Source organism: Ptychodera flava, chromosome 10 (genome assembly GCF_041260155.1).
Source record: "Ptychodera flava strain L36383 chromosome 10, AS_Pfla_20210202, whole genome shotgun sequence".
Taxonomy (NCBI): domain Eukaryota; kingdom Metazoa; phylum Hemichordata; class Enteropneusta; family Ptychoderidae; genus Ptychodera; species Ptychodera flava.
In genome coordinates, this window is record NC_091937.1 from 12,155,045 (window position 1) to 12,178,890 (window position 23,846).

Genomic DNA, 23,846 nt, shown 5'->3' on the forward strand with positions numbered 1-23,846 from the left:
AATGAGAAATGAAGAACTGCCATATCAGTTGAATAAAATTTTCATTTTGGCCAAACTAGATGTTTTTGATTAGTTTTCTGTCTACAATGAAGAAATATTTGGAATATATAGCCAGACATTGAGGCAGGTAACTTGAACAATTGCTTGCCAAAGGAAAATAGTGCTTGCCCTGATAATTATGACCAACATTCACCACACCCATATGCCGCGGCTCTGCTCTTGCCAAACCAAAAATCAGAAATTATTTCTAACTTCATGACAGCCAGGCAGGTAACAGTAAAAGGCCAAAAATTTACCTGCCTTGGGCAAGAGGTCATTTCCTTCTCTAAATAATATGATTTGCTCTGGACATAGGACAGTTGTGTTCATAATGTGATTCAGTCACAAGACTGTGATGCAATAGATGTCATTTGAAGAAATATATTACATCGCAGCTTAGATATTGGTAAATAATAATCTATTTTTTAAAAGTTCTTTTGTATCCCATTTCACTTTCATTTTTTGTGAAGAAAAGAAATTATAGAGAAGTTTAATAATGTTTAATCAGAGTATTAGAACTTCTTGATATCAGAGTTTGGGCAAGAGGGAAGTTGATTACAAAAAGGCCCTACGTAGATGAATGATTATGAAGTACAAAACAAAACAAAAACAAAACAAACAAAAGTACAACAGAGAAGAGCTAAATAAGGTCTTTACGACATGACTTTGTTATTAATAGGTATCTTAATCACAAAGCAATGTGACCTCTGACCTCAAGTAGAATGCGGAACAAAGGACATGCACCAATGCTCCAATGACGACCAGTTTGTTTACGTTGTGGGTTTTCTTGTTTACAGATATTCAAAATAAACATTCGCAGCTACTGGAGTTTCAATTCAGTTTTAAATTTGTCAGATTTGATGTTTATTTGTTGTTTTATGCAATAAAATTAGCATCAGAGGCAAGAAACATAAATTGGCCATGTATGCAATTGAAGATTGAGACAAAACATAAATGCTTGTTGGCTGCTGTTGCGTACAATTACTCGTTGACACAATTACAACAACATTCCTAGTGGACAATTTTACAACGGTATGCTTGTACTCAAAATACTTCATTGAAAGCTCCATGAATGTTCAATGTTTGATGTATTTTCCCACAGTCACAAACTATATTTTTCATTCTACTTTTAAAATTCATTTGAAAATACCTAGTGTTCAACTTTGAAACACTGCCTGTTATTGTTGTTCACAGAATTCTAGTCCGGAGTACATTTCATTTATCAATGACAAAATTCAATCTTGTACATGATACTTTAGTTTGACAAAGTCTTTGTATTTCAACAGCCCCTAACCTTTTGAGCACTGTAATTTTTCCCCCCAAAATATCAGGGCAACATTTTACCTATTTTTATGAATTTTCTGTAATTTTTTCCAAGATTTTGGACCAAGTGGACATAAACTTTCATGGGCTACACTTTTTGACCAAAATTTTGGTAATAATCAGAAAAAATTGTCTAAAGCTGAAAGAAATTGTTGATGTTAAGGCAACAAAAATGGACTTTGGCACTCAAAGGTTAAGGATATGAAGAAAAAATGTTTTCTGGAACAAAATTCATGAAAGTCTTGAATTCATATGTGTTGAATCCATATGTGGATAGCAAGACATAATGACATACTGTGCTTGATGCTGCATCACGAATGACCACCCCTACATCAACAAAAGTTTGGCCCGATCTTATTATTTTCTGACTGTTCCACTGGGAGATGAGGTATAAAGGAATCCACAACCCACACAGGAGGGACAATTCAGTGCTGGGATAGCATTTATTAAAAATAATAACATCGATTGTTCACTGCTCTCCAGAATTCACAAATAAAATTCCAGGTATACATTAACCTTCATACATGTGAACATCTTCAGCATGGTGAGACCTGCTAAATATTACACAATTCAAAAGTATTGGTAAATGGGTTACCTATGAACTTGGAGATTTATTTTCCAGAATTTTGTATCAACAGGGTGACAAAAGACAACATCAACTGAAGATTCACTATCCTGTTTATATGAGATTAATTAATAATAGATTTTGAAAAAGTGCATACATGAAAACATTTTATATCAAGCTTCTGACTGATGGAAACCTATTCTTGTATGTTACTGAGTGAACTTGTAAATTATGTTGTCATGGAAAGCAAATCCTATTCTAGGTACACAAAAAATCCATTTAAGGTAGTATGCGCCTAAAGGAATCGTTTAACCATACTCTTTTAAAATCAAGCATAGAAATGGGGGTACTTATAGAGAAAGAAATTACCCAAGATTACCAATATTTGAAATTCAAAATGGCAGCCATCCCCATGTTAACTCTGTGGAGAAAAAATAAAATTTTCGATTTTCGAAAAACTAAGACTGTGAAAAGTTAACTTACACCAAGAGCTTTCAAATGAATCCCAACAAGTGTTCAGAAAAGAATTGTTAAACTTTGAGAGTCCAAATATCTGTCCCCGAGGCACATTCTACCTTTAAAAAACTACAGAAACTGTCAGCAGACTTGGCAATAGTATGCTGTTTGAGAGAGAAAACATCCTGGTTGAATATCACCATGCACGGTACACTTCACTTTTCTGCATTACATTGCTGATGCTGACCTAGGCTGAATTGCAGTGTGTCGGAAGATACAACCTCATTGGTTGTCAGATTTGTGTATCTGTTCTTGAAATGTGCCGTGACACCGCTGCAGGTCAGCCCTTCTGATTATTGAAAATACAGCGGTCATCTGTTATCACAAATGAATTTCAAAACAGAAAAAAGTAAAGCTGTTATTATTTTATGGGTGGAGAGTAAGGTCAAAATAAAAATCACAGTTCATTTTGTTTAAAGTAAATAGGGCTGTTTGGAATAACATGTTTGTTACTAATATAGCTGCACGTGTGGAGCATCGGCCATTGCTGCTTGACATGCGGACAATTTATGTCAGTGTTGCATGCGTGGCCGTTGTCGCAGCTTGCAGTCTGTGCCATTAAAGTCTTTCCTGGTATTCATTGTAACATTGGCAATGGCCTGTGATAGTTATTCTCGTCATTACTGCATGCGTAATTTCCAAAAATGTGATCAAAATTTGCAGACAAACATTTATTTTTGCATATTAATGAGAGAATAATGACTTCATTTGCAAACAGCCCTATTACATCATTTGTTACAAAAAATGTATAGTTTGGTATCCTACGATGATGTCACATTGGAATTGTGTGAGAGCTTCATATTCAACTTGAACTTTCCTTCGAAAGAACAAATGACATACTTCCTTACTTGGTAATCAAAAGAAGATAGACTAACAATATTTGGGAAAAACTTTTCCATGATCGACATTATCAAGAATAAATCTGCACAGAAAATGACTTGCTTCATAAAATGACATACAGAATGCGCTAATAATTTTTCACAAAAGACAACACCAACAATGTCTTTGCTTTGGGTTGGGGTGACATCACAGAATTGAAAGACATTGTTCACTAAATTAGACTGGACTCAAGAGCTAACATGACTTAAACACTGTAAATTTATCAGCGGTCAGACACATACACTTTCATAGTAAATCAAGCAGCACCGCGTATAATACAAGAAACATAACCGTCATCATCAACAAGCAGATAAAACAAATTTTTATTTTCCGAGAACTAAAACAGCTGAAATAGTATTTCATGGAGACTGTAGCGTAAAATTGCATTTGAAATAAAAAATAAGCATTAGTTTCAAAAGTACAAATATATGGCATTTTTTAAACTGAAAATGGAAATATTTCACAATATCACCTGAGATCAAAATGTTAATATCAATATGCTACGTGTTGGAGGTATTCTTGTTATAAACAAGCTGTTTTATTGTTAGGAGCCTACAAATAAATTAATTTCGCATTGAGATAAACTGAATTTTCATAGTGAAAGTTAATAGAGGGAAAATTGTAACTCTACAAGAGCAAATTCAAATATCCAGGAGTCTGAAATGACATACCAGTTTGTTTATACGCCTTAATTTATATTTCAAATGGTATGAAAACAGTCTGACCAACTGCATGTGAAAGAATGAAACAAGGACAAAACTGTAAAACACTGGGCCCACATTCACTTCAATTCTCGCTTCCTTAAATAGCTTTTATCTTGTGCTCAGGGGTGAAACTGCATGATATTGAAATGCATTGTGGGTTAACAGTCGACCTCTCACCACAACAAAAGTTTCAGATAGTGAACTCACAAACATTTTAGACAAAACTGTAATCACCATCGTGGCTAAAGCTTCTGCTTATTCGTGTCACTAGCTGTACACATTCATTGTTTCATCTTTTAGTCATTTCTGGCATTAAATTCCAGTATAACCTACAGCTTTATTTTTACTTCTGTAATCATCTGTGTTTTACCTTTTAAAAATCTGCCATATTCATATGGTGGTTGACCCCATGAGACTTTTATGACTTACTTGGGTGGCAAAATCGTCTTTCAAATATCGACAATGCAATTCAAAACTAACCTAGGGGTATGCTTTTACTTATACGTCCTGAAAGGCACCCTCAGATACGCACTGATTGATACCATAAGGAAGGTGGGCCCACTGTTCCTCAAGTTTTGCCAAACAAAGCTCATTAGAACAAAGTTGTTGAAACACTGGATGCTGGGTCAAGAGACAAACAAATGCTACCGGACATGAACCACTTGAACATGACAATATTTTTGATCATTACTGCACCCTCTGTTTGCACATTACAAAATTTGAGTTTTAATATTGAAAAGTTTCTGAAAGAAATCTGATACCAGTAAATCTCAAAGTTGAAGTTTTCTGAATAATGCTGTCCTTGAAAAAAAATCAAATGTAAAAGGTACATTGATTATTATAACTTATCATGGCACCCTGTATTAATTATTATGAAGCTGAATGCCTGCTGGCTGACAGCACTAGAGCGCCCTCTAGTGGCACGATATCCGAAGGCGCCTGTGATTCTGAGTGGGCCAAGAGCTTGATCAAATCATGTACAAAGCAAACCATAGAAAACAACAAATGTATTAACAAAAGCTCTGGTTTATAAAACAGAAATCAAAAGTTTATGAAATTACACCTTGCATTGACGGTTGCAAACCCACTACTGGAGAGTCTTTGCCTGAAATTAGTAATCTACTGTGGTATAGAGGATTATGTTTGGTCAGTAAGCTTTATGTGTAGTCGACATTCAATTATTGCAGCTGACTTCAGAAAAGAGACACATTCAAAATATTTAATATAAACGAATCATGACATCACACACATGGAAAAATTTCGAACAATACATTTTTTATCAGCTATCCATGAACCCTTATATTAATTGTTTCATGATTTGCTAATGTTTTTTGTTTCATGATCATATATATATTTATATATTCAATGCCATTTCATATTTAAATACATGTTTCTACTGCCTAGAGATCCCGTAACCTTTGACCTTTAAAGCCATATATGTACTCACACATTCATACACACACATATATATAACCTCATAAATTCCTACCATTCAAACATTTGGTAAATTAGCAACCTCTGAGAGAAAGAGTCTAATTAAATTCTGATTTGCACTAATTTGCATTGAAAGTTACATTATATTTCTTCCACTAGAAGGCATTACATTTGCATAGGTCAAAGTTCACTTGGCACCTTCCACACACAGCCATTGGATTTTCCCTTCTTCACTGCAAAGCGATGGCTTGGTGCTTTGCTGGTGGCCTGGCCCACTACGCTTAATGTTGGACTGTGTTATACCTCTAATTCTGTTTCTTCTGTTCACCATTCTGCACTGCACCATACTTTGATCCCCTCTTGGTGTCCGTCACGTGGATCATGGCACGAATCAACAAAATTGCTGTAATGGGAAAAGGTGAAATTTTGTGTCATTTAACCTTTTAATGCCTGACTTTCTGGCAGCATACACACGCAGGATTTACCTTTAACTTTTTGATGTATGTTTTGTTCACTTTGTCAAATTCAGTCCTTTTCCTGCTCTTAAAAATAATGGTAAATACCAGCTGTTCAACTGTCAATACTGTTTGATGTGAATGTATTGTCTGGTGTCATTGTTGACAACTGAATTTCAGTTTCAGTTAAATTGTCATAGCTTCATTTGTACTTGAAGTGTTTCTTTTGTACTTATCATGGTTTCTTGTATACTTGTCAGTTTCATTTACACTTGTTATAGTTTCATTTATACTTGTCACTTTCATTTAGACTGGTCAAAGTTTCATTTATACTTGTCAGTTTCATTTACACCTGTCACTGTTTCATTTATTCTTATCACAGCTTCATTTATACAAGCTATGTTTCATTTACACTGGTCATGTTTGTCTCGGTTTGATTTCTACTTTTCACTTTTTCATTTATACCTGTCATGTGATTATACTTGTCAGTTTCATTTACAATTGTCACTGTTTCATTAATACTTGTCACTGCTTAATTTATATTTGTCATGGCTTCATTTATACTAGCAATGTTTCATTTTCAAATGTCACATTTTCATTTACTTTTAACGGAATCATTTATATCTTTAACATTTCATTTACACATCATTTTCCATTAATACTTTTAACATTTCATTTGTCATGGTTTGATTTATACTTATCATGATTTCGTTCATACCTGTCATGTTTACTTAATATACACTTGCCATGTTTATTTATACTTGTCACAGAAGACAGAAAACACCATGAAATAATACTTACCGAGTACTATGACCACAACAAGAGTGATGGAATACCATATTGGACCATTGATTAAAAGTCTACCCAGGTAATAAAACGATGGCACACAAAGAATTATATTCCAGAAGATTTCAATCATGAGGGTTTTGATGGTGCGAGGTATCTTACGGCCATGGTATTTACCGCCATCAAATCCTTCAAAAGTCTGGTATTTCTGGAAATACTCATATGCTTTATCCTGCAAGAGGAAATATACAACTAACTATCACACAAAGCTCAACTTGCAATGAGGCTCTGGTGCCAGACGAGGTTGAGTTTTCCAAAATTTAAAAGTTGTTCAGAAGATGATGAAATAAACTAAATAATCAGTGTATTTTTCTATTTTTAACCCATTTTTGTGATCAACAGACAACTTGAACAGACGGCGACTTCTCTACTTTTACATGGAAGTGAAAAGTGACTGTTCACATTTATTATTTTAAAATTTACAGGTTATTATACACATATAATATATAAGTGTATGATAACATGTAAATTTCAAACCAATAAAGTACAGTATGATGTAAGGTTTTTGTTCCTGATTGGAATTTTTTCATGAATTTTTAATTCAAAAGACCATATTATTAATCTAAAATCATTCCGACAGTTGTTGTATCTCAGGATTTGGTAAATAACCAACAGGTATTTTTGCTTATTTCAACATGGACAATCGCAGGACTGGTGCAGTGGATTTGTGTATGTGTTGCAGGGATGCATCGTGGTGTACAGAAGCAACATGTGTGGGGGATGTAACATTATTTACACTATCAATAACAGACCAACTTTACTGTACAAATTTACAGGACTGATGCAATGGATATGTGTGCAAGGTGTGGGGATGCAACACTCTTTTACACTATCATTAACAGATGACTTCACTGTATAAATTCGCTGGCACACATACTGAATGTTGAGTGTAGGTCGTTGTACTTGTTGATGTCTGCCCTGTTGATATTGTCATGATTTAGATCATCTACCAGCATGTTGTCTGGTATTCACAACTAGCTAGTTCCTACTTGATTTTACAATGGGCAATACAGCAGTCACATTATAGGTCCTGCACATCCTAGTTTATCTAGGTCACAGTACAGGATATCCACCATCCTGTGTGTCAGGACAAAACACTATCCTTAGAGTGACCAATGATCCTCACAGACTCACCTTATATTGGTAAATTTTATGACACTCCATTGCACATTCTTCTTCAGACGCTGTTGAAATATCGTTAATTGGAATGCGTCTGAAACATCAGAGAAAAGTTAGAGATAGTAAATTTTAAAAATTTGGCTGTTCTATGTTTTGTTTTATTTCAGCATTTTAAAGAACATCTACTGGGGCAACAACTGGTAAAAAGTTTTCCATAACTATTTTGGTCTCATTTTAATGCACTACAAGTGTGTTTTGTTTATATAAAGCATGCTATTTATCAATTCAACAGTATCCTAAGGAATAGATATTTTTCAGGCTTTTTTTATCATGTGAGATATCCTGCTAAAGGTTATCAAAATCCTACCAAAAAGAGAATTTGATTCGCTGCCGTTCAGTTGCATCCACAAATGGTCCACATAACAGCTACATATGTTAATCACTACATATACTGTACATTATAGCTACATATGGTCTACATAGTAACTACATATGGTCTATATAATAGCTACATATGGTCCATGTAGATACGTATGGGCTACATAATAGCTATGTATGTGAATCTATGTAACTACGAATGTATAGTGGGTATACATCTGAATTCAACATGTATGACCTGTGGCCTCTTGCTGCTTTAATGAACTCTATTCAAGGGTGAACCTGGCCATGATGTCAAAGGTCATAACGGCCAGGATAAGGGTTTAAAAGTTCAAAGTCTCACCTTACTAACATGTGACCTAAACATTTCTTTCCCATCACAATGTTGTAGAGAGTTGGTTGCGCATATTCCTGGGAACAGCCCAGGGTACAGTCATAGATTGCTGGAACTGGGAATAAAAAAGAAACAGAGCAATCAGAACCATTCTTATTCAAATTGCTGAAGGTTAAAGGTCAAATGAGGTGGTGCCCCATGGCCCTTGATCATGGTATCACAATATTTCATGACAAATCTACACACCTTTGCCTTTGAATGCTTCCATGACGACGACAAAGCCCTTGGTTCTTGGCAGAAGGTGATGTTTTAGTTCTGGTAGTCCCTTCTGTCGTGCAATCTCATTACTTTTTACTTTCTTTTCCTCAGTGAATCTGGTGCCTTCACAGAATAGCAATATCTTAGAGAGAGAGAATATTTATGTTAACATAAATTTATAGAATCTTTTGTTCAAAGAATCTTACCAAAAATTATCATTAGTTCTCTTGGATACATGCCAATAGCTATATATATAAAGTTTCTGATTTCAAAGTTTCAAGAAACTGATTTCAAGCTTTTTTTCATACTTTACTACATTTTCATGAACAATGGTTTGGCCCAACTCCATTCTTATCAACGGTTATGCTGGACCTTTGTAGTGAAAAATGAGGGGTGGGTTGTTTAGAAATGATGGACAAGTTTCTTACCCAGCAGTGTACTGGATATTCAGCTAATATCTTCAAACATTTGATCAGATACGGCTTATCTCGGGTCCAGTCTCTCTTCAAGAAGACCATTTCCAGCAGAACCCATGACCATCCGATGAACGGAACGTATCGGAGTTCGTTTTTGGCAAATACCTTGGATGACTGCAAAAGATGGACGAAAAGGCATCCATGATGGAAACAGCACTCTCATAATCCTTCACTATAAATAAATAAGTTATATGTTAAATCACAAGGGACAGTGAAAATGCCCGTCCCAAGGGGTGGGGTGTCTTGGTTTCACCACAAGTTTCTTGTTCCTATCATTTGTTATATTTTTACAGTGATATGTTTGACTATGATATTCCCAATAACGATTTACACTACCAACCTTGGGCGTCTTGGTCTTATCTTAGCACTGGTTTTATAAAGATTTACCTTTCTCCTTAAATGTGTCATGAAATTGTCCTGTGATAACCTTACACAAAGTTTTGCCGCTATATTGCTTCTATTATCTGATATGTTTGATTGCCCTAAGCGCCAAAGCAAGCAGGGACAACCTTGTTGGTGCATTCATTGTTGACTTTGTCAAAGTTAATCCACTGATAATCTGGTGCCAGCGTCCACAGATTAGTAACTTTCCCTTGCTTGCTGTGGTGAATTAGGCGATCAAAGGTAACAGATAATAGACACAACACAGTGGCAAAACTTAGCATAAGATTATCACAGGACAAATACGTAAAAAAGTGAAAGAGAGAAAAAATCTCTACAAAACCAGTGCTAATATAAGACCAGGACACTAAACATTGGTAGTACGAATCTTTATTGGGAATATCATAGTCAAAGGTATTAAAATAAACAATAGCAACAAGAAACCCATGTCGAAACCAAGACACCCCTACCCTATCCCCACTCCAAGGGATAGACATTTTCACTGACCCCCCATGATAATACTGGATGAATTGGGTGAAATTAATGGAGGAACTGTCTAATCGTTGTCATCTACGAGGGAAGGTCAGCGACTTGCTACTTTGATTGCCACGGTAAGAATGATGCAGCGATTACTTCTAGTTTCAGTGCAAATGGGGCATTTGGGAACTATACAATGCTATGAAATTTGGAGGCCATGGTTTTCAAATGTGTACTAATAAAAGCTTAAAATTCAGCACATGGCTAAATCATGGCATTAGATTGTGATAAATTTCCAAAATTTACATTGTTACAGCATTGGAAAACCTTGTGCCTTCCCTTAAGTTGTTGCTAGACAGTGGATTGCTTCCTTTTTGACCAATGAGTTATGAATATGGATTATCAGTCTTTTGCACTCACACTTAAAGGTATTCGGTCACCTATTTTTTAATAGCCAATCACAGATTTTACGCGGGTGGCCGCTTTTTAAAAAGGGCGCCTCCACACGACCAGCCATGGCATACTTAGCAGCGTCGTCTGCATGTTCTTTGACATATCAATTATGGAGGACCGACAGCTACAGGTGTTAAGGGGTAGTACGCTAAGCCCCGCCCCTTTACCATATATGGAATATGCAAATATACGGTGACCGTGTACCTTTAAGTGGATAGATAAGGTAGAATGCGCCTTGAGGATAACTCTGAAATTATTACAATACTTTTCTGGTCTACAGCTTGTTCTGGTTCATTTTGAAGTGCTTTGAATAAACAGTTTTCACAGTGTTATTTTTGTGAAAATCCCAAATTGTACTTTTCCCTGTACAGTTAACACAAAAAATGTTGGCAAAATTTGAATTTCAAAATTGGTAAATTATAGATAACTTGCTTCATTCTTGCCAAAACTTTTTCACGGCAAGCTATAATTTTATTCTTAATTTTGATTGAGAGGAAAATGTGAGCAAAAGTTTAAGTCTTTCTGTTTGGAAGTGCATACTACCTTGAAAGATACTGACCTATGTAAGTTGTTAGCAGTTACGGAATTAGAAAACATTTCCATCTTGTGTCATCTTTGATTTGGAGCATTAAGTTTTATTATATTCTTAGATGTACAGCGTTCCTACTTTAGCAAGTATTTAGGATTAACTCTGACAATGAGCTGTACTGTGATTATGCAAATATTGCCTGTAAATACCATGGCAACAGCAAATGACAAAACACAGCTTTGTTCTTGACTGTGATTATGCAAATATTGCCTGTAAATTCCATGGCAACAGCCAATGACAAAACACAGCTTCGTTCTTGACTGGCATTCTGTTTTGGCAGACTTGTGTACCAAATACATATATACTGTTGTTTGATATTAGCTTGTTAGCTGAAAAGTTGCAAAGCTACATAGTACATTCTACCCCTCAAATACCATTTCTCTCCTTTCTGATAAATTTTACCAAATTGAAAACCCTGACTGGTTTAACATTTTCTTTATAAATACTTCCATTAAAGTTAGGCAAAAAAGTTGTAAAATGAACAAAAAATTCCAAATGATTAATTTCTTAAAAATGATTCATTTTTATCGTATCTGATATAATTTGCTTACCAAAATATTGATTATTATAAAATGATATCAATGGTGGTTCAATCATTTAAAAGTGGCATCATCTTTTTGTAACATCCTTTTAAACATGTCATTTTAATACCAATGGCTGACATTTTGCCATGCAATTATGCGCAGAAAAAGAAAAAAAATAGACAAAAGGGCGATTACGTTTTTGAACAGGTTTGTCATTTGATGGCCTTGTGAAATTTTCAGTTCTGAATACTAGAAATATTGGTGGTGTGTAAAGTTACACAAGGTAAAACTTCCGCTCACTTTCAGGACGAAAACGAAATATTTCAAATTAAAAGAATGGCTAATCAAACACTGACAGTCAACATATTCTTGAATACAGCAAATTGAAGAGACCAGTGCAAACCTCAACAAAGGAATGCCTTGAAGAGTCTGAAAAAATTGTATCAAACAGAAGTGCCACCACTAGGTGGCGCCGGACTCAATAAAATGTTTGTCACTGGCACTATTGCTGATATTGAACACATTCAACGACCAAAGGCACAGAGTGCAGTTACATGTGTCTTGCTTCTCATTTACTCTCTAGAACAGCATCTATCGGTACAAAGACAATCTTCAAATGTGTTCGTTCAGAGTGCAAAACACATGTGAGATCATGAATTCTGTGGTCGTGATTTGGAAGTATCCATTTCCTCTTGCTTTTGTGATTTCCACTCATAATTTCATTGGCATTAAAATAAAATTTTACCGAATGTTACCAAAAAGACAATGTTGCTTTAACTGCAGCGGAAATTTAAAAGGACGCAAATAATGTGATAACAGAAAATTTCTGAATGAAGCGGTTGGTGAACATTAACTGGTAAATGAGGGGGTACATGTACGATGTAAAACAAGCACTATGATAATATTCAAATGACCATACTATTTACTGTTAAATATAAACATAAAACTTCATGCATGTCACTACAGAAAATAGGTTAATACAAAACTTCTAGGAAAAAATTGAATATGTCTATAATAATATACTTTAAATGAGTTGCAGCAGACTACAGATGTTTCAACCAATCATACCTTAGGATTTTTCTTTGGTGGCCATCTTGAAAGTCAACACATTTTGTATGCACACAAATACAAATTTATGGGATAATATTGCCACCCTAGAGTCAATACAAGGCAACCCAAAACTAATTTTCCCTATTTTTTAAGTTAAATTTATCCTTGAATAACCAGAGAACATTTTGAGAAAACTTAAGTGATTTTTCTTTCACTTCAATGAAAATTTAACTGACCAAATGAGTCTTGCACATGTTTTTAACCTGAAGGGGCCTAGATGATTAAATACGTGCATGAAAAACAGAACTCATTGCACTTAAACAGAGGGGGTTGAGCTCTCTTTAGATTATCATGGTAAAATTTGCACTAATGTTAAGGCTTGGAATCCATATAGATATTTGCGTCTAATGTTCAGTCGTCGTTTCAGATTTTGTTTTTAAAGCTCATCAACAGTTATTATTTCAAACATTCAAATTCAGCAATTCATCCTATTTTTGGGCGTGGGGGGAATTCAAATTCAAACTTCATTCGACATGTGCATATTTTCAAATATCTGTGGTACCTTACATTTCTTACAGCAAAAACAAGAAGTCTTCAAACACAAAAACAGAAAAGTGCAATTTAGAAATAAAATTGAGTGACTTCACTTTGCTAACCTATTTACTTACCTCACTGTTCTCCAAGAAAATGGCCGTTAGACTAGAAGTAACAAACAAATACACCTACCTGGATGAGCCAATCAGATTGTTGGATTTCAAATGTCAACCAATGGCGGCATTGCAGAGAGAAATATTATGATAGCATGCACTGAAGTGTCTAGATAGCATGATGAAATAGTTATATGAACCTTATCAACATGAGAAACCGTGGAAATTTGAAAAAATGGAATGAAAAACAAACATGCAGTTAATGATATGGACAGTACAATGAACATGAAATGGCAGACAATAGAATGAAATATAGGTAAAAATGTGAGAAACTTATTCAGCAGCCAAAAGGATTTTTCATTGTAAATTTGATCCATTTATAATTTCTGTAGACTACCGGTATATGCACCCATTGTAAAACACATTTTTGCTTTTTCAAAGACATTGTTTTACCAGCTAAATGATCATTTATCATAAAATAAACTTTGTTGACTAGCCCTTAAACCTACAATTTTATGTCAACCTGAGTGATCAGTTTGCTGCCGAAACATTAAAACAAACAAAAGCAATGAAACTGGAGACCTCTAGAGGGTGCTACTACATAGTGGTGAGGTATTGATTTCTAAAAATCATCAAGCTAAAAGTGGCAAAAAAGGAAACTATGAGATCACTAAAGGTTTTTAAAAAACACTATCAAGAGGTAAACAGATAAGTAAAACGTTGTACTACAAAAAAAAAAACACTTCTAAGTTAGTTAGATGTGCAAGATAAATTTCCACTTCAAAATATTATGTTGTGTTGTTTTCTGGACAGCACATGTGAAAATATTTGCCCTGGAGCGTCAATAAATAGTCTGTGTTGCATCAGTATGCCTGCAATTTATCCTTGTTTGGGATTGTGTTTTATATCTGATTTTGGATAGAGTAGAGAGAATGAAGCTGACAAACAAATCTAAACTCTGGCATACGAGTCAAACTGGCATCAATTCGTTTACAGATTTAATGTAAAAGAAATTACAAATATTGTGCATTTCCAGAAAAGAACACAGCAAACAGCAGAAACAAGAGAAAATACTCATTTCGAGAGTTAGAACATACGTTATTGTGAGAACAAAAAAGATATCAAGAATCTAGAACTATGATGCTCAGAAAGTCACAAGGATTTTTAAAGATCATGGTTTTGCTGAAAAATACAATGGAAATATGAGAGCTTGATCTAATTCTAAAATTCAAAAGATATCAATATATATAGAGACTTCCATGAGTGACTGTCATGGAAGGGATACTAGATAGGAACATTTTGATAGTTTGAAAGATAAAGAAAAGGGGAAAAAGTTACAGGTGAATTAAAAAATATTAAAATAATAGGACTTGAAAAGATGTCTGCAGTTTAGTGTTGTCACTACATTTCTCTTCATCATCATTGATATTTAATGCTGTTATTATTATTATTGTTATTGTTGTTGTACTTATATTAACATTACGATTCTTGTTGTTGTTGTTACTGTTGTTTCAAGATAATCGCACTACAGTTCAAAGTTTCTCAGCTGGTCATATGAAACCATTTGTGTAATTTTCTCAAGCATACAACTATCAAAATGTAATTTTTTGGAATTGTTTATTTAATTTTCAGAGAAGAGTTTTGTGATAAGTGTGGTAATCGGAATAACTCACAAAGACTTCTCATAGAATGTTTTTCTACTATGTCTGTAGGACTGTTTTGGGGAATCAAAAATACACATCAAGTGCCTTGAACTGTACTGCCATCACAGTGCCCTACAGCCCTATTGTTTAACCCATTCACCACCATGGTTTAACCCAAGCCCATTGTTATCAATGGTGAGCGTGGACCTGTTCACAGCAAAGTAGGGTGGACAGGTAAGTTTAAAAATTGGACCTCTATATGTCTCTAATATATAACATTATGTTTCCAATCAATATTTAAAAACTAGACGATAACTACTCCTGGCGTTAGAGTATGCATGTTGCTTTTGAAGATTTTAGACTAAAATCAAGTGTGTTGACAGCTTCCATCAATGTTTGAGAGTGTTTTCATTTTAAATTTTTCCTGACTCATCCTACTGATTTCTTCAAAGTTTTGAATAAAAATTCATTACACTATCTGCTTGCAATCTGGCATTGTTCGGTAAGGTTTATGATAATCTGTAGCTGCAAATGATGTGAATGTTCCCAGATGATTCAAAGTCAATGTAGTTTGTCAGATAGATTGAAGATGTGAGAGAAAATAAACAGAACATTAGCTGAAAATTGGGGAAAAAAGATGGATTGAAAAAAGATGAAAAAGACCATATCAAACTTGTCATGTAGAGAATTTGACAATGATAATTTATATTGCTTGAGTCAAAAATTTCTTCAGAAACACTTTCTGAATTTGACTGATATATCATACATGAGTTTTTCAATGAGCAATGGAATATGCAAATAGAGCATTTGCTCATGTATGTGATTGGATGATCTTTTGAAAATACTTGCATACATTTCCATGGCAACAACCAATCAGATGAATGATCTTATGAATATTAATCATCTTAAACTGCACTGTAGCTGTCCATGTACCTTGGCACATTGTTCGAGCAATGAGCACAATAGAGTTTTCAAAACATTTGAATATGATGATAATATGGAAATGGAAGAGGCAAAGATTTTGAACACGATGTTGACAAATCTGTAGCAGTCTTATGGTGCAAAGTAGCATGCAAAGTACAAAATTAGTCCTTTGCGTTTTGACAATTTCAATACTGTCACATTTGAAGAGTCCCCTTTTCTGAAAAATATACACAGGACTGTTATATGAGTTTAGCCTTCTACAACTGGCTACTGTAGTGGCCTGAACAGACAGAAAATTGGCGACTTTTGATGCACGTTTCATGTATTTATCATGTAATTTTAGAATTGACTTTATGAGACAGTTCCCAGGCTTTCCAACTTCTTAGATATTTATCTGTAAAAGTGGAATAAAGCTCTGAGTATTTTAAATGGTATGAACTGTCAGTCTCATCGACAGCACAGTGTTTCCCTCACACACAAAGGTCAACAATAAAAATAACACCGCAGCATGGTACTTCTGATGATATAGCTTGTGACATAGCCATGCATGAGGTATGAAAAACTCAAACTTCAATATTTTCATGTGAACCTACACATCCCAGCTATTGAAAGTGATGGGCATTTTTGTTTTGCTTGAATCTTCGACATGCAAAATGACATACACAAAATGGAGGAACAATTGAGATCAGTATCAGTTCTTTATAAACAAGTTGCAAATAAAATATACAACAAATGGATAAATAAAAACACAGGCAAATAATAGATACATTGCAAATGTTGGCCATATCAGACAATATGGTACAAGGCAGAGCTGTTTCACCATGCAGACATGAAAAACCACTCTATTGACTAAATATAGACTAATCAGTGTATCCTCCAGTTAACAAACTCTTCGAGTCAAATTAGGAGAGTCTGAAAATTCCTTGGCATAATCCCTATGCCAGTAACCAGTATGCATAACATGTGAGATTTTCTTGCACCAGTGAGGGCGCTCTTGAGATGCATTACTTTTGCTCAGAAGGTACACTGGATGCTATCATTGTGCTTTTCATAAATTGGATGAAAAAAGCTGTGGGTTTTCATGATTATTTTATTACCATGGTACAGGAAATATTGGTAACAATGACAAAAAGACTGCAAAATTTTTTTTTATTTGAAATAGATTGGAGCAAAAAAGGAGACCGAGATTTAAACAAAGGACTAATTTTGTATGAAGATGGAAGAAAGCAGTCTGAGAGCGGTGCATTCATAGTACAGGGATTATAACTGTAACTTTTGACCATGATTTCCATCAGTTTTGCTCCGAAACACAAGAATATTTTCCCATTCTTCTCCCTACAGTGTGTTGTGATACAAAGTTTTGAACTTGCTCATATACCGCATTGCGTACAAAATATGTCTTGTCATTGTTGACAAGTTGTGACTTCTTGTCAATATTAACATTGGACAATACACAGGTTGTGTGGACAAATGAATTAAACCCAGAGCTCCATTGGACCATGGTACAAACAAATTCACATGCACAAACGTGTACAGATATGCACGCATTTCCTGCGCGTATACATTTTGGTTTGTTTGTACCATCATCATGTGATCTCCTGGGTGTACAAAGTTTGTAGAACACTTATGCTTTTTATTTCAGAATAAAACCATTGAATATTTGGCATTTTGACATTATTGTGGGAGTAGAATAAGAAATTCTATCACACAAATGGAACAAAACCGATGGAAAATACATCAGAAGCTACAGCTGCTGGTTTTAGTTTACTCACCCCGAGAACGTTGTAGCGTTGGCATACGATCCAGCCTAGCAACCAGTCTATGTCATGTTTGTGGTTAAGTATCACCAGGTTGGACTCTCTACCCAAATGTCTGTCAAAGAGCGCTGCATCGGAATAAACGATGCAGTCGGTACCGGAGAACCACTCGGCAAGATACACCACTTCTGCTAGAGCGATAAGGAAGACGGATCAGCGTGAGAGAGAGCAAGTGTGATAAATGGAGACCGGACCGGAAAGGCGACACCTTCTGCATATTGAGTCATCCAGCACACTGTGACAACCCTTTCACCGCCATGGTTTGGCCCACTTTCTATGGCAAAGTCGGACCTCATCACATGGAAAAAGGGTGAGAGGGTTGACAGTGATTTGCTCACCATGTTGCCACATCAGTTTTCATAATTTACATAAATGTAGGCACACATTTTTGTTTCAAACAGCTGTGATCCTACATTTCCAAAAATACACCAATTCCTTATCAGCAAAACATTACTTTTTCTGTAAATTTTTTGTGCAAATTTCCCCCCTTATTAAACACTGCTGTTGTTGATTGCAATATATCTATTTTTCATGACAGAAAATGCAAAAATGGCTGAAAGCTAACGAGTATGCCTGGCTTGTTGACTTTTTATGCACAAGATGTTTTCTCTCCATTTACCAGCTCCAGTGCTTCACCACAACTTCGCATACTTACACCAAGAACACCAAATCGCGAACTCAGTGCCCAACACAGTAGCCAATCTATATCCTCGTGATGGTTGTTGATACAAAGCGCACTCTCTTTGCCCCAACGTTTGCTGTCTTCATCTGTCCCATAAACAATGCAGTCGCTGCCGGCCCACCATTCACAAGTGAACACCAACTCTTCATAGAAAAGACCACGGGTGTTAGTGTCCGTGTTCAATAAACAGAACTGCTCATGCATTTGTATTCCTCAACACTTGGCTTAACCAAACTTAGAGCTTGCATATAATTCTGCTTGATTATTCATTCCCCCTGCTAATTCTATCTCATTGTACGTAATAAAGGAGACAAAATTCAGCAAGCTCATTAAATAGAGACACTTTAGCATTCTATTCACACCTGTCATACTTTTCTTATACTTTATATTAGCATATCTGATGTCTAAGACACCTGCTAACACAGGCTACTTGCCAACTTGCACACAAGTTTCAAACATTTTACTTTCACTCTATTTGTAAACATTTGTTGTATGAGCTGAAAATAATTATTTTTAGGTCAAGGTCAATGGCTATAAATAGAGCATGGAGACATGTGCTTTGGTTTCCTAAAATACCATACAATCGGGATGGCTTCATCTGAATGCATACTGCAACTAGAAACTGGAAATATTTACAAATGGGGAATATTTCAAATAGTTGTATGGTAATGTATGTAATCACAAAATAATATTCGTTGACGCAAATGTTTTTCATTTCTAAATGATAAAGCTCTAAAATCCAAATCATTATTCTGTTAAACCCCTGGCTTGAAAAGGCCCAGGATTGGGATTAATTGAACTGTTAAGAAGATTATGCGTATCTGTCTTTTGTCTTTTTTTGATATTGCAATCATTATATAAATATGTTGCTAGATTTTGGATTAAATCAGCAGGGGGGGGGGGAGGTTAACCCTTTCACTAGCATGGTTTGGTCCAAACCAATTGTTTTGAGCAGTGAATATGGACCTCATTACATGGTATAGGGGTGAACAAATTAAGCTCTATTTACTGGTATGTAACTTACCCATAACCAAGAAGGATTTCTTAAATTTCACATTACAGTCCATACTGAAAAATTAGCAATCACTGACAAATTTGTTGATAATATTTCTATGACCAAATAGATTGCTAGATCTGTTTTTTTGGTTTTTTTTTGCTCGAGGGCGCTAAGGGGAAGAGCCCTCTAGAGACAGACCTCACAGATCTCACAGACAGCTGAGAGAAATTTACTTACACTGTGATTTGTTTTCTATTTTGGCAATTTCCATAATAGATGATGAAATCTGATTAAACCACATACTTTTTACATTTTGATGATGAGGAGTTGTCATGTTTTTCTACTTTTGTTCAGATGACACTATATCAACAAGCTAAATACAATTAATCATTAATTGTAACTAATATTACACACACACACACACACACACACACACACACACACATATATATATATATATATATATATATATATATATATATATATATATATATATATATATATATATATATATATATATATACACACATGTATGAATATATATGTGTGTGTCTCAGATTTCCTGAAGTGAAAGTGAAACAGGAAAAATCAACAAAATATGAAACAGAAAGATATTTGAAAATCATTCTCAAATACAGGATTGAAATAAAACCCTGCATGACACATGATCATCAATTTCATAACAATAAACTAACACTTGACAAACACGCAGTTCGAATGACTTACGACTCCAGTGCTGGTTGGCCAAAGTACAGTTGATGCGTCTGTAGAGATTCTTGTGGAAGGGCCAGATGACCAGGGAGCAGCACTGCAGCAAATTGATGATGATGCCACTGACGATGAAAGTGTAGCCGAAGAGAAACAGACCCAAGCAGAGCAAGATGGTCCTGAAAAATCCTTGCAACATGGCTGGAGGTGTTAGGCTTGTAAAGGTCAAAGTTCAAAGATTGCCTGGTCCACTTCTAGTTGCCCTATAAAAGAGACCACATCAAGTTTGGTGACCTGCTTGCAGAGACAGTGTATACTACCGGTATGATGAAAATGTACTATGCTTCTTACTGAGACAGTGAATCTATGTGTGAATGCACTATACTGCTTGCTGAGACGGGATATATTATGTGTAACACTGTAAATGCACTATACTCCCTATGTGTAAACGCTCTATGTCCCTTACTGAGGCAGGGTATACTTTATACTATGTTTAATCACGCTATGTCAACCTAATACCCTGTTCATACATTGCATCATAGAACTTGAAGCGAGACTAATGTCTATTACTGCATGGTTTGATTAGTGTATGGATACAGTCTTGATACAATAAATGATGAAAATTTCTAAAGAGTAACTTAGTGTGATCTAATAATATTATTTTGTGGTCATTTATATTTGTCGCAACAGAGTTGTGTTTTAAACAACAGTGCTTTAATTAAGGCATGGTGAAGACAATTTTTTATCAATTTAAAAAAAATTTGTCAATAACAAATAAGATAAATATCATTTCTGATATGTTGGGATAATATAAAGCACAATATGTAGAATACAGACTTGTCTATTAGTCACACACTATCACTGCACCCCCATTGCTCACAGCAATGTAACATTCCAACAGCATTACAAACATTTATACAATCTGTGTAGTGCTCTATTGGTTGATATGATTGTGAAACTCACAAAAGAACTATTGAAACCAACAGAAAATTTCCATACAGAGAAAATAATTTTTCTCTTGAAAGCACGCTCATTTTCAGAGTTTATAAATTCCACGGGAGACCTTTCCTGTTTACACATAATAACAAAGTCACTATTTTCAAACAGTAGCTGTTCAAGAATGTGACAGAGATGCATGTACAAAGACAGATGAGACAAATGTTTCTTAAACATGTTAAACTGAACTGGGAATTTTCTTTACAACAGACTAAAAAATTGAATGGGTATTGCATGCAGCCAAATGTAGACTTTGAACTTTTAAGATAGCGGTGATACAATTGCACTGTGATATAGTAGAGTCTTCATGAATAATATTGATTCAGTGATAACTCTGGAGATAAACTGATGTAATTTCAGTCATTGTGACCTACCCTGATATGTGGCATGTCAGTTTACTTCTGTGAACTGGAAAATGGCCAATTGATGTACGGTCACAATGACTTTTTGAAAAAAAAAACATTCAATAACATGCCCTGACAGATGTCATTTGAGTCTTTCTGACCAAGCTAGGTCACATAGTACCATTGTGTGGCTGGTCAAGGTGACCGATGAAAGGCCGAGTTTGAGACATTGTCAAGAACTCCTGACTACAGACAAATACAAAGAAAATTCCAAAACAGAGAAGCGAATTTGGGATTTGAGAAACTTTCAAGAATGTTGCAAGACGGATTAATCTTCTCTACTTGTACATGTATTTTGAATACTTCTGATGAATATTTGACTGTGTGATCATAACCCTTACAGGGGTGTCATGGAGTTTGCCCTTTCACAAAGTCCAACCAATTAGGAGCTGTGGCATTCATGCACTTTTAATATTCAACAGATCAAAGTACATCACTGATATTCGTTCCAATTTTTGAACTTAAAACATACAGTCTCAGCACAGCTCTGCAAACCATCAAATTTGACTTTTTAGAATAAAAAACTACAATTCAAAAAATCATTTGATTTTTAATGATTTTTCTAGCTTTTTATAACTGTATGATGAGATGCTCACTGTGCATGGCTTTCTTTAGCTATGTGAGACAGAGTGAACAAAATAGGAAATCTTTGAGAATTCTGAATGTTTGCGTCAAACACCAAACTTAATAGTTTGATAGACGCACAGTCCCTCCACACGCGTGTGTGGAGGGACTGTGATAGACGGTACTGGCGATTTGCAGATGTCCCCCACACTTTTGTAGCATCCTGCCATTAAGTGAAGCAGTAATTTTTTTTGTCAAAGATTTGCGTATTGTTAATATTTGAGTATTGTTAACTTCCTCTTTGACTGAACACTGACAACTGAATTTTATTTTTCTAGTCAGAACAACAAAAATTTCAGTGTATGATAGTGATGATAGCTGTAACCTTTAATTATAATTCGATTACTTTTTCCTATTAACTGAGAACAATTCATTCTTTTGCTTCAACACGTTGAAATTACTTGGGCTGTCAAACATTGAACTTGAAGAGTCTTTGATAAGACTTTGATATTTTCTCGGAACATTCAATATCAACAAACGACTGAGAACATCTACAAGTAATATAAACAAAGCCTTTGAAAAAAGAAGAGAAATCAATATTTCACCGGTCGCCTGATTCAAAATGACAGAACGGACTTCGTTCGGTTGATAATTGTTATAATGGCAATAGCAGTGTTATAAAATACTTGTAAAATGGTCGTAAGACACAGCTGTACATCTGGGATGATCTGTATATACAGATCTTGCAGTAAGGCGTGCTGAAAACAAGTGGCCCGCAATCGGCCTACATGATGTACTAGTACATCGGTACGTACGTGTACCAAGAGCCCAGTGTTCACTGTCAACGGCCGGTACATACTATCTTCGCAAAACCGGTAACCGGAGAAGCAAAACCATCCCACACAGTTGATACCAAACGCGCTGGTTTTAAAACTGGCCTAATTAAGGCTTGTAAACGTTTGCCGCGCTGCAAAACATCGAACACACTACAAGATTCAACGCCAAAGGCCAACCAAGTATTTACAAACTTGTTCGTTGCAAAGATTTCGATTGCCTTTGACTGTATTGACAAATTCGAGCTTAAAATTACTTGTAATCGAATATATATAAAGACAAACGCATGGTATTAATCAAAAGGACACCAGAAATGTTACTTACCGGCTGTCAATAGCCACGCGATTGCAGTATTTGTAATGCAGCTGCAACTGTATCTATAAATCACCTCATCCCGATAACCCCAGCATAGCGGTCTCGCCCGGTCTTCTCCAATCGCCTGATCTATCCAATTTACCCTTTTACGGTACAAATGTCATTGGAACAGTTTTAAAGTTAAGAATCTTTTGACACTTCACAAAGACCTAGAAAATCAGAAAAGAAAATAATCAAATGGTGTAATTACATTTATATGCCTCAAAGTCACACATTTTGCACTAAATTTCTTTCGAGATTTTCCAATAAATTCAGCCGTAAACGAGTAAGCCCTTTTTTAAGACTACCTAAAATAACATAGAAATAGAGTATGGCCTCCTTTAACAATCATATTTTATTTAAGTAGAAAACGTCTAACCGTAAAATATGTTTACCAAAACTCGTCTTTATCAATTAAAATTCCTTAAAAAGGTACAAAAATTGTAAAGAGTGAACTTAGAATGACATTTGGTCCA

The 23,846-nt window shown here is 35.2% G+C and overlaps 1 protein-coding gene across 3 annotated transcripts; it reads right to left on the reverse strand.

Moving 5' to 3' along the window:
- Positions 1-1,781: 1,781 nt before the first annotated feature.
- Positions 1,782-23,659, reverse strand: LOC139142015 (1-acyl-sn-glycerol-3-phosphate acyltransferase gamma-like). Of its 3 annotated transcripts, none has more exons than XM_070711799.1 (10): positions 23,582-23,659; positions 23,341-23,474; positions 20,237-20,481; positions 18,487-18,656; positions 9,279-9,440; positions 8,839-8,992; positions 8,602-8,707; positions 7,896-7,974; positions 6,717-6,933; positions 1,782-5,863 (listed from the first exon to the last, which is right to left on the reverse strand). In XM_070711799.1, exons 3-10 carry the CDS (start codon positions 20,415-20,417, stop codon positions 5,766-5,768), a joined length of 1,167 nt encoding a protein of 388 aa, XP_070567900.1. In that variant the 5' UTR covers positions 20,418-20,481; positions 23,341-23,474; positions 23,582-23,659; the 3' UTR covers positions 1,782-5,765. The 3 variants fall into 3 exon arrangements, with proteins under 3 accessions (XP_070567900.1, XP_070567898.1, XP_070567897.1); XM_070711797.1 differs by lacking the exon at positions 18,487-18,656 and adding an exon at positions 17,787-17,959 and having other exon boundaries at positions 23,582-23,658; XM_070711796.1 differs by lacking the exons at positions 18,487-18,656; positions 23,582-23,659 and adding an exon at positions 17,787-17,962 and having other exon boundaries at positions 23,341-23,480.
- Between the last annotated feature and the right edge of the window lie 187 nt (positions 23,660-23,846).

What these genes read in the sequence shown, in the direction of transcription:
- LOC139142015 (XM_070711796.1), bottom strand. Translation starts at nt 20,417, where the DNA reads ATGTTGCAAGGATTTTTCAGGACCATCTTGCTCTGCTTGGGTCTGTTT. An exon ending in GGCCAACCAGCACTGGAGTC is followed by an intron (nt 17,963 to 20,236) that starts GTAAGTCATTCG and finishes TTATCGCTCTAG; the next exon opens with CAGAAGTGGTGTATCTTGCC. An exon ending in ATAAAATTTACCAATATAAG is followed by an intron (nt 6,934 to 7,895) that starts GTGAGTCTGTGA and finishes TTCCTCTTGCAG; the next exon opens with GATAAAGCATATGAGTATTT.